This window comes from Puntigrus tetrazona, chromosome 10 (assembly GCF_018831695.1).
Source record: "Puntigrus tetrazona isolate hp1 chromosome 10, ASM1883169v1, whole genome shotgun sequence".
In the NCBI taxonomy this organism is placed as follows: Eukaryota; Metazoa; Chordata; class Actinopteri; order Cypriniformes; family Cyprinidae; genus Puntigrus; species Puntigrus tetrazona.
This window is the reverse complement of record NC_056708.1, coordinates 12,807,120-12,818,869: the sequence shown is the minus strand read 5'-3', so window position 1 is coordinate 12,818,869 and position 11,750 is coordinate 12,807,120. Positions and strand designations below refer to the sequence as shown.

The 11,750-nt window shown below is 37.4% G+C and overlaps 1 protein-coding gene across 1 annotated transcript; it reads left to right on the top strand.

Moving 5' to 3' along the window:
- Nucleotides 1-1,272: 1,272 nt before the first annotated feature.
- umodl1 (uromodulin-like 1) lies at nucleotides 1,273-11,586 on the top strand. The gene is made up of 20 exons (XM_043249841.1): nucleotides 1,273-1,363; nucleotides 2,106-2,348; nucleotides 2,492-2,686; nucleotides 2,769-2,875; nucleotides 3,029-3,212; nucleotides 3,829-3,966; nucleotides 4,071-4,136; nucleotides 4,250-4,336; nucleotides 4,973-5,069; nucleotides 5,127-5,218; nucleotides 5,790-6,050; nucleotides 6,243-6,355; nucleotides 6,673-6,892; nucleotides 7,040-7,177; nucleotides 7,972-8,438; nucleotides 9,252-9,385; nucleotides 10,155-10,394; nucleotides 10,558-10,717; nucleotides 10,794-10,888; nucleotides 10,983-11,586. Exons 1-20 carry the CDS (start codon nucleotides 1,288-1,290, stop codon nucleotides 11,155-11,157), a joined length of 3,288 nt encoding a protein of 1,095 aa, XP_043105776.1. The 5' UTR covers nucleotides 1,273-1,287; the 3' UTR covers nucleotides 11,158-11,586.
- The last annotated feature ends 164 nt before the right edge of the window (nucleotides 11,587-11,750 follow it).

Here is an 11,750-nt window from a genome sequence, read left to right as displayed (position 1 = left end):
GTATCCACTGTAGTGAATGGGTGCCGTTAGAATGAGCCGGAACAGCTGCTAAAATGTAATTTTGGTTTGTTTATAAATCTGTGCAGATTTCTCTTCTAATTTAGGCAAGATGCTTTTTTCACCGGAATAAGCAATATTATGGATAATGTCTTAATGATACATTTATTACAAACCTGCAGCTTTTCACTTCACAAGGCAATTGACGGACTGAAGCCATGTTGATTATTTGTGAATTATTGTTATGTTTATATCCGCTTTCTTTTTGACGGCACCCATTCACAGAGGATACGTGATAAGCAAGTGATATAACACAAAATTTCTCCAAATCTGCTTAGATGAAGAAAAAAAACTCCAGCTGGATGGCCCAAGGTTGAGCAAATTTTCAGCATATTTTTATTTCTTTGTGAATTATCCCTTCGCAAAGATGCAAATGCACATTCTCTCTTGTTCTGTGGCAAGCGACTGATTGAATTCTGTGGTTTCTCAAGCACACTGTACATTATGCTCCCCTGCTCTCTGCATGAGGACACATTAGTCACTCAGTGAGCGCATAACACTGACATTCTTTAATTAGGCTATTTTTCACACCACATTAATTAGCTGCTAGATTTATCCAAATGCCAGGCTGAGTGCTGATAATCTAGTGTCCGTATGTGTGCGTGTCTGTGTATTTATGGTTTGTAGTGTGTTCTCATAGACTGAACATTGTGTGCAACTAAGCTGGTTCAGTCACAGTGCAATTTCTAGCAAAAAAACAGGTTTGCCAAGGGGTCAAAAAGGTACCATGGGGGCACTTAAAAACATCATTAAGGACTTTTCTCATCGTTATCTAAAATATAATGGCATCCCAAATGTCTGGTAAGACAGCTTTAAAATAAATTTAGCCATTATTTTTTATAATCAGCAGCATTTTACTTTAACTTGTATTTTTAAAACCCTCTAAAAATGACCTTTTATTATTTCGACCAGTCTAACACTGACTAAAGGGTAAAGTGTCAAAATCTCAAATTAGGCCTACACTATACAGTAGATGAAACTAAATGAAACTTTTTTAAATGCCAATGATTTTCCACTGTTGTTACAGGAGTCTTTTGGTTTAGTAGCACCTGTGCAGATAAAAACAGACTCAAGGGAGTCGATGGTGTCTGGAGAGAAGGTCGGACAGGAGCAGGTGTCAGTAAGGTTTTGCTTCCAACAGTGTATGTGGAGCTCATAGAGTAACCTGTTATATTCACAATGGCTTAGTATGATTTTTAAAAACAAGAAGCAAGTATTTAGCAAATCAAAATGCATTGGGTTGTTGGTATTTGGTTAATTGTGTCTCTTCTCGGCCTTGGAATGGGGCACAACACTTTATTTGAAGGTAGGAAAAATCTGCTTATGTTTTCAAATTGTGCTTCACTTAAGTATTAAATATATCACAGATTATTTTCATACTCTTTACAATTAGATATACAGAAAGATATAAATGAATGTGGATAACTTGTTAGAAGTTCATATTGATATTTCATACGTGGGTATCTTGGCAAACCTGAGCAATAGTTTTTCCGTAAAAACTGTTTAAGAGATTTCTGAAGTCTGAAAAAAAAATTTATGTCCACTTTCTCTGAGATAATTAATTATATATATATATATATATATATATATTTTAAATGATATTTTTATTTAAAAAGTTATATAACTTCATGTGTAATTCATGCAGTGTTCAAAATTTGGGGGATAAGATTTTTGTTTTTTAAGAATTTCTTTTTTTCTTTTTTTAAAATTACATTAAATTGACCTGAAATGACAGTATAAAATGACAGAAAATACATATAGTGTTTTACGAGATTTCTATTTCAAAAACATAATGGTTTCTAAAAATAGTAAGCAGTACAACTATTTTTGATATTGATAATAATGTGAAATTCTTCTTGAGCACCAAATCAAGTGTATTAGAATGATTTCTGAAGGATCATGTGAGACTGAAGTAATCATGCTGAAATTTCAGCTTTGTCATCATGGGAATAAAATACATTCTAAAATATATTCAAAGTGGGAAATAAGAGACTTAGAGCTTGAGAACTTGTTGTCTATTTCCTCCAATTTTTTGTTTAAATTCTCAGGATATGACCGGACTCTATCAGGTTATCATCTGTGTAATATGACTGAGTCCGTGTCAGAGACCCATGTGGTCCCCTACACAACCTCGTACACCCAGAGGAAACCATGTGGTGGCTGGCTGCCATGGGCAATGTGTGATGTCACAGTTTATAAGACAGAATACCGAACACAGGTGTATGACATGCCCAAACAGGTCATGAAATGTTGCCGTGGCTATGAACAAGTTGGGAGTTACTGTGCCTTATGTGAGTACTTTCAAACAAGTTCATACGAAATAGAACTGTCCCTGGAAAGTTAATGCTGCAGATTGCCTTAACCTACATCACAACCGACATCATCGTTAACCAATCTATACGTCTTTTTTAAATTAGTACTGTCTTTATCTCAGCCTTGAACAGAAGTGCAGAATTCACATCCAAGCCAGGACTGTGTCCCCCACCAAGAGAGAGAGGGTCTCGGTGTAATAATTCAGACTCCTCTGGCTCTGTGTGCAACCGGGACATTGATTGTCCTCAGTGGCAGAAATGCTGCCTAATCGAAAACACCTCCCCCATCTCTCAGTGCTTAGATCCAGTACCATCAGGTATACGCAAACCAACGGAATTCTTACAGGCACGTTGTTAAATAACATACAGTGAGTTTAAAAATTCTATTTTTTTCTCAAGTCAACAGAACCTGGTGCTTCAATGTGACAATAACAGTTAAGACGACCTATGAGCTAGTTACCAGGGACAAAGGCCTCTTCAACCACACCAGACTGCTGCACTCTGTGGTTTGTGATCATCGATTTATCATTCACCTATGGCATTGTGTGCTTTATAAACTTCAAGAGGCCAAATAGACTTAGTTTAATAAGTGAAACACTGCCAATATATGTTGCGTTTGGTATGTTCTGCAGTGAAGTAAGTGTTGGGTCTTTCTGTAGGTAACCGGTGCTCTGGGAACTGATCAGATTTCTGTCCATCACATCTGGTCAAAATCAGCAGGACCCTTCACAACCTCTTCCTCACTGCTGGTTTGTTCTCCTAAAGCCATCTTACTGGCAGACATTTCTGCAAAACTGTATCTGCTGGGAATCATTGAGGAGGTGACTAATGTGGTGGTGCAAGGTATGACAAGTCAGATTTCTACAATTGTGAAAAAGTTTGTCAAGAACAGAGCTATTTTTAATTGAAACTATGTTTGACCCTGTTTAATGTGTATTTTGAAGCATTTTTTATTCTCTCGCTTGAGGTGGTTTCTGACTTGTGTGAAAAAGGGTTGATGCGAATGATGAGAGCTGGAAATTAAAAGCGAATTAAAAACGTAATGTGACTTTGCGCTATGTGCCTGTCACTGGAACTTAGACAGTTTGTACAAAATCATAAAAATGAGGTTGTACGAATTCATACGAATTAGCCATCTCATAAAACAAATAGGTCATGAAACTGTGTTGGAAATGTCTTCATTTCTCAAACATTCTCAAACACCAGCATCCGCCTCTGAAAGCAATGGCACCATTCATTGTGTTTCGCCTGCTTGCTCTGAGATGCACATAATTTATTATATATGAAAATTACTATATACTTTCTTAGCAATGTATAAGAAGTGTCTCTTTGTCTCGTTGCATGGAAACAGTGTTTGTTCGCAAGTGTTTTATGCAATATTTCTGTTTTGCATACAAGTTAAATTTGCAGCTTTAAATAAATACACATCCTCATGCATATATCATGACTTCCTACACAGATGTGGATGAATGTGTTCCACAGTTGAACAGTTGTTCTCCACATGCAAGCTGCAGGAATACAGAAGGCTCTTATACATGCACCTGCCTTCCAGGCTATCAGGACCTCAACCTTTCACAACCAGGAACAGTTTGCACAGGTAAGTAAGGGTGATAGTAACATAACAATGCTCTCTTAACCACATGAAACCTCCTCATTTCGAGAGGACCAAGATCCAGTCATGTGTTTTCTGTTTCTAATCAGTTTCCAGTGCCACTGCACAACCTACACCACCAACCACCACCTCCATCACTACTCACTCTCCACCAGGTACACTAGAATAACGGCCGATTATCGCCATTCAAAATGATCAGTAATGATGCACTTTTTATCAGTTTCACTTTGAACTTTGTTGGTGTGCCTGTCTTTTCCTTTTCCTTAAGATAATAAAACTGATAGAGGACAAACGAGTCCCTCCTCGGCATCCACTGTTGAAACTTCTTCCTTCAGCCAAACTTTTTCTACATGTGGTTTGTTGTCTTTACTTACTAATCCAAAGTCTTACTCCTGTTTCACAGACAAGGCTTAAGCCTAGTTCTAGACTGAAATGTAAAATGTTTTAACTGAAAGAAACTTGCACTGACTGATCTTAAAATATATCCTTTGTTTTGTCCCAAGATGCACACAAGTAATGCATTTATTTATTTATTTATTGCTTGTTTTGTTGTTTAGAAGGCATAATCCAGATTTAGTCTAAGCCCTGTCTGTGTAACAGTTAATGCACTATGATGTCTGATTTATATTTGTTCTTTTCTATGAATTAGTCATACTGATTTACAGATAAATTATTAGTTTACTCTAAATGCTTCTGTCAAATTGATTTAAGTATGAATTATAACCATTAATAACTGATTTAAAAGTCCAAAAGGGTGTGAACCCTTAATTTAAAAACTTTTAACATAATTTTTTTATTTATTTTTATTGTTATTGTTTTTCTATGAGCCTCTCATTTTTCATATACTGCCTGTGTAGCATCTAGTTTGCCCCCATTTTTCATGAGCTGGACTCAAAGATCAAAGACTTTTTCTATGTAAACAAAAGACCTATTTTTCTCAAATACTGTTCACAAATTAGTGTTAGTGAGCACTTCTCCATCCACCTCACAGGAGTGGCATATCAAGATCAAGACCACTCTAAAATGTGTAATTTTATCACACAGCACAATGCCACAGATGTTGCAAGTTTTGAGGAAGTGGGCAATTGGTATGCTGACTGCAAGAATGAGAATATTAATTTCTCTACCATAAGTTGTCTCCAAAGGTGTTTCAGAGAATTTGGCAGTACATTCGACCGGCCTCACTACTGTAGACCACGTGTAACCATACCAGCCACATCAGCATCTTCACCTCCAGGTTCGTCTGTGACCAGCCACCTGGACAGCAGCTGCAACAATCAGTTTGCATAACCAAAGAATTTCTGTAGAAACTGTCAGAAACCGTCTCAGGGAAACTCATCTGCATGCTGGTCATCCTCACCGGGGTCTCGACCTGACTGCAGTTTGTTGTCGTAATCGACTTGAATAGGCAAATGCTCACATTCAGTGGCGTCTGGCACTTTGGAGAGGTATCCTCTTTACGGATGAATCCCGGTTTTCACTGGACAGAGCAGATGGCAGATAGCTTGTATGGCATAGTGTGGGTGAGCAGTTTGCTGATTGTGGCTAGGGCAGGTATGGACAATGAACACATTTTAATGATGCCATTTTGAATGCACAGAGATACCGTGATGAGATCCTGAAGGCCCATTGTTGCAGTATGATAATGCATGGCCCCATGCTGCAAGGATCTGTACACAGTTCCTAGAAGCTGAAATCATCCCAGTTCTCACCTGACTTTGAGTTCAGGTCATGAAAAATGGAGGCAAAAACAAAATTGTTGCATTTATAATTTTGTTCAGTGTACATGCTTTTCTTTCCATGTTAAGACTACACCCCCGTGATCATCAGCATCCTCTCTTATAATGTCACTGCATCATCCTTCCATGTGGCATGGACCACTGACATCCAAACCGGCGTCACCTTCGACCTGATTCTGCTAAACGGGAGCAAAGAAATACAAAACTTCGTAGTGAAAAGCTATAATTTAACATTCACAGACCTGAGTCCTGCTGTTCTTCATACTCTTCGTGTCACTCCAGTTGCCTGTGGTAAACAGGGAAACCCCACAGAGATCAAAGTGAGAACAGGCAAGTATAACAGCAGGTTAATTAGTATTAAGTACTAAATATATGATTATTGTTTAATTATAGGCATTTTACTACAAATTTAATTTATAGTAACACTGCTGACTATAGATTCTGTTATTTGTTCGGTATATTGCGGTGTCAGCAAGATTAAATGTGTTCACAAATAAGTAACCAAATACTGTGCTTTTTTAGATGGTCTGTCTCTTGGAGCTTCAGCCCGTTTGAAAGGTGTAAATTATACAGAGGCCATGAAAGACCCAAACAGTGATGAATATAAGAAGTTCTGCAACAGTGTCATAAATGAGGTTTGACGGATTCAATTTTAATCAAAAAACACAAGTAATTAAATAGCAAGAATGATACAAGTATCATAAACTCTACAATCTTCTAACAAATTACTGCTCATAGACATAGTCTTGCATTGCATAGTCATGACTTGCACCAATCAGCAACCATCTTGCAAGCAACCAAAACACCTTAGCCAATGCATAGTAAACCAGTCACAACACCTTAGTGTATTGCACAGGCAAGCCTTTACATTTTCTTTATAAAATGTAAAAATGTGGTTTTAATTTCATAATCTGTCATAAATGTGTTGATTCTCTATTAAATGTTTCCCTAGATTCTCTCATCCTTGCCTTCAAAGATCCATGCACTAGTCGTCTCTGGACAGGTCATCATCCAGATAACATCCCTCTCATCCGGCAGCGTAATCGTCAACTTTTCCATCATATTTCAACCCGGCAGCAGCATGAACATCTTAAGCGTGTCCAGTGCTCTGATGGGGTCTCTTCAGAACAGTTCCACATATGTAGTAGACGGTAACAGCATATACATAACAGGTACGGATTACTCTTTCAGACCTTATTTTGAAATAATGAATTGAAGCCATTGAATGACAACACGTTATATGAGGTTTGATGCTGGAACTGTTTCCACATGATGTGACATGTTGATTTGAGGTGTGATTGGTCTCTTGTCATTCATAGATGCAGATGAGTGTTTCCTGGATAAGGCGGACTGCTCTCCGTGGGCCTACTGTAATAACACTTTTGGCTCATACACCTGTGTCTGTTGGTCTGGATACACAGACTTGAACCCCAGTAGACCAGGACGCAGCTGTGCAGGTACACGCTGTAGAGATTTCATTAGACTGTCACACATCTATAAGAGACAAACAGGAGTTCTTTTTAAGACATAGTCAATAGAAATTACAGTTTGGATATCATTTACTCACCTTTATGTCATCTGAAATCTGTGTGATCTTTCTTCTTTTCATACAACTCATAATTTCTGTGCCACTGATACCAACAAACTAAATTTCAAACAGATTTCCGCCCCAAAACTGCAACTGGTTTTTGGGAAATCCATCTTCCACTCTTTCACTTGAAGTCTCTGAACATTAAACTTAGATATAATAAACCATTTTAGACCTAAGTCTGCCAACGCCGAATCTGCCAAACAAATAAAAACAGACTTCGATGGACTTATACTTAAATATGAAAATAATGTATTATTAATGTATTTCTGATGTTCAAACAAAATACCTTCTGATTTCCATTCATGTTTATTTTGTGCTTTAAGTAGGCTAAATATGAAAAGAAATATTGCTGCAGTTCAATGGTACATGAACTGATCCCATTTCATATATACTTCTAACGCAAAATAAATATAAATAAACATTGGAACATCAGACAAAAATCCAGTTTGTTTGTTGGGCAAGATGGTGGATACGATGTTATGATCAGTCAGATCACGGCTTTTTGCAAACGGTTGATTGTAAAGCTACAACAATCTAACAATCTAACAATCTCTATATGAAGTCCTGGCTTACATTGTTTTCTCATTTAAAAAAGCTGGATGTACTTGCATATAAGGTATAATATTCACTTGGATGTTTCTGTTAAAATCTCATTCACAGCAATAATCCATCCCACTACAAACCACCCTGGAGTACCCTCTGATTCCACAGGCCCTACATCTTCCACCACCATCTTTGGAAACTCAACTATGAGCAGTACAGTGAGCACAACTCACGTCCAGCACAACACAACAACATTTTCAACTTCCACAGCTGCTAATGGACCAAGAACAGTGATGCCGAACGCTCCTACAACAACACTTTCACCTATGAAACAAAACTCTCTCAAAACTACAACTTTCGGTTACCAGACATTAAACAGTCCACCACATTTCCTCCCCTACGTAGCTGTTGAGTGCATCCCAGGTTTTCTAACAGTTGTTGTACGGCGAGACTTCTTGCACAACTATAACATCCAAGAGAGTTCCCTGTACCTCGGTACACCAGAATGTGGTCTCAGCAGGGAAAATGCAACCCATGTGTGGCTCACTACATCTTGGGATACGTGTGGTACTAAACTAGCTCATGTAAGTCCTCCAGTATCATTAAAGGGGTCATATGATGCGATTTCAAGGTTTTTTTTTTTTCTCTTTGGAGTGTTACAAGCTGTTAGATAAGATCCCTAAAGTTGCAAAGACTAAAGTCTCAAAACCGAAACATATATTCTTTTTAAAAGTTGTGACTTGTCCACATCCCCCTAAAACGGCTCGTTTAAACACGCCCCCACTTCTCTACGGTTTATTTTTATTACACCACCCAAATGTTGACAGTCCGGTGCTCCTGATTCACAACCTCTAGTAAATTAAGTTTTCTTATTAAAAGAGCCTGCTTATTTAAACACAGGTTTTGAGTAGTGAAGTGTAGCACTGTTTTTAGTTTCTCCGATCAAAAATGCAGACATGATGTAATGTTTACAAGGTTTGATGCAGTGCAAGGCAAAAAGAGACAGACCAGTACAGTAGGGTGTTGTGACTGGTTTACTATGCATTGGCTAAGGTGTTTTGGTTGCTTGCAAGGCGGTTGCTGATTGGTGCAAGACTATGCAATGCAAGACTATGTCTATGCACTTGATAGCTGGCCAATCAGAGCACACCTCGCTTTTTTTAGAACAATGAGCTTTGTACAAATCAACCTGATTCAGGAAGGCGGGGCTTAAAGGAAAAACAATAATGTACCGTATGTAGAAAATAATGTGTCTTTTGAACTGCGTACACATTGCATTACAGCGAATACTCAAAATAATGTTCTTTTTAGCAACATCATATGACCCCTTTAAACTCTGTAAATGTGTCGGTGTAGTGTGTTGTATGATATGATAACCAATGTTTTTTGTCTTTTAGAACAACACCCATAATTTAGCTAATGTGACTCTATATAACAGTGTGAGCAATGTTTTTACCGTGCGTCTGGAAGTTCCTGTCATTTGCTCCTACCCCAGAGGTGTCCTCATCTCCACGGGATACGCCCCCTCAGGGTACTGTGCTACCATAGCAACTGTCTCCATGGAGCTTGTTTTTCTCTTGGTTTCCCACTCAATACGCCATCTCTTGTCACTTCAAGGACAGCTAAACTCAATTTAAGGTGTTAATTATGTCAACGTGCATTAAACAACAAACACATTTTTCCTAAACTCAGATATCAAACTGAGACCAGATTATTTAAATTAGGAGTAAATTAGTTACTTTTTCAGTGGATGAATCTCACGTGTGGAGGTAACATTTTACACCAAAATTAAAACAGCAAATGATATATTCCAAATATAAACAATTAAGTCAATTAAGCTTTTTTTAGGTTAGCATTAATTTCATGATGATTTTCCACCCAATTCTTATTATCAAAATTGGTGTTTTAGTTTTAGTTTATTTGTTATTGCAGTTGTCCTCAATGGCTATTTTTATTAGAAAGTGTCAGTATTTTCTTTATTTTTTTTTTTAAATTAGCAACAATGATGTATGCACAAGAACAAAATACATTTAAAATAAATGCAAACCTTTGAAATATAAAAATTAATAATACAAATAATAATAATAGTTACTGTACTAAACAAGTTGTTTAAAAATGTTATATTATAAAATATAAAAATAATTAAATAACATACTGTACCATCTTGTTTTCATATTGCAGTAAAGAAAATGTATAAAAAAACACAAAAAAATTGGCTTTATTTAGCGAAATATATTTTCTTTTGATTTCAGAGTGATTTCGTCACGTTGATTACAACTAACAAACCCTGTCTTTTGAAGGTATGTAGATATGATAAATTACCCAGTGGCAGGATCGGGTAGTTTCCAGGTTACTGTGCGACTGATGAATGGGACGATTCCTTTACCTGCCGATTACAGCCTCTCTCCTGATGACGAAATCACCGTCGAGGTTGGGGTCAACACTACTATCTCCCAAATCAAAGTTGTCATTGAAAAGTGCTGGGCCACTTCCAGCAGCGACTCATCAGAGTACCCCTACTATCTGTTTCAGGAACAAGGGTGAATGATGTTTTTTCAGTCTGGAAATGTCATTTTTGCATTGGCTATTTTCATTTGACTAGAACGTGGAGCTTTTATAAGTGGATTTTTTCACAGGTGTTTGACTGTGCTGTATTGGATGAGCTCTGTGTAACGTTTTCTCATACCACTCGCTGTTCCTCAGGTGTCTGGTGACAAACCCATATACAACCGTTCGTCAGAATGGAAATGACACTGTGGCTTTGATATCAGTGCGCATATTCAAAGTTGTAAATCTCTACACCATCTACCTGCACTGCCAGATCCAGATCTGTGTTGAAGTTCAGGACGGCACCTGCAAACCTGTGAGTTTCTGTACTTTTTTTTTCCTACATAAATGCAAGAATATTTAATTTATATAATCTTTTTGCACGCCATTAGTCTTGTATGAGGACATTCAGGTCTTCTAACATAGCCGGAGTGAAACAGGCTACCGTTGGACCCATAAAGAGAATACCTTCAAGTAAATTCTTCTCATTTAATACAGTATATATGTATACCCTGTATAGTAGGATGTAATGTCAACTGACAAAACCTCCTCTTTCTTTTTCTTAAAACATCGGCCAAAACAGATACATCGAGTACTCTGCAGACTGTTGGATTTATTCTGCTGGGTGTTGGGGTGTTTGTGTTTTCCCTGGCTGCCGTCGCAGGACTGGCGTATCATAAAAGGAAAATCGGCAACTACAATTTCCGATGTAAACCACAGCAGCAGAACTTCACTTATCATGTTTTTGACACCTAACTGCAGTCAAATAGTTAACTGTAGCTTTAAACTGGTCATTTTATTATTAGATTTTACTAATTGGCCCAGTATAGAGAAAATTAAGAAATGTTTTAGAGAAATGGATTTGACTATATTTTTTTTAAAAGAACGTTTTTTTTTTTTTTTTTATCAGCACTTCAAGATACATACAGGGTGTATATAAAGGCCTTAAGCATGTCTTTTACGCTGTTGGGAGGGGTTGCCATTTTTAAGAAATCATATTTTCGTTTTAAAATCTGCACACATTCCTGTTTGTAGTCATATTCCTTGCCAGTCATATTCATGCATACAAGATTTCACGAATTTGCATAAACTGGATGTAATTGTTGATCGTTTGACTCTTCTTTTAAAACCGTTATGAAATATTAAAAAAATAAGCGGCTTACATCTTACCTTGGATTGTTTCACTTTTAAAAACTGAAAAGTTTAGCGGGAACTTTCGCCTTCTTTGATTTGATTGGTCGTTTTGACATTGATGAGCGCGCGTTGTAGAAACACTGAGGCAGACCAGCCGAAAAAGATCCATACAAAGATGCATGAACAATATCAGATGGTAGGCCTATCAGAGAAAT

Bases quoted from the DNA above. Each gene is read 5' to 3' on its own strand.
- umodl1 (XM_043249841.1), top strand. From the start codon at position 1,288: ATGCATTGGGTTGTTGGTATTTGGTTAATTGTGTCTCTTCTCGGCCTT. The intron at 1,364-2,105 runs GTAGGAAAAATC...TTAAATTCTCAG, and splicing joins GCACAACACTTTATTTGAAG to GATATGACCGGACTCTATCA. The intron at 2,876-3,028 runs GTTTGTGATCAT...GTCTTTCTGTAG, and splicing joins CCAGACTGCTGCACTCTGTG to GTAACCGGTGCTCTGGGAAC.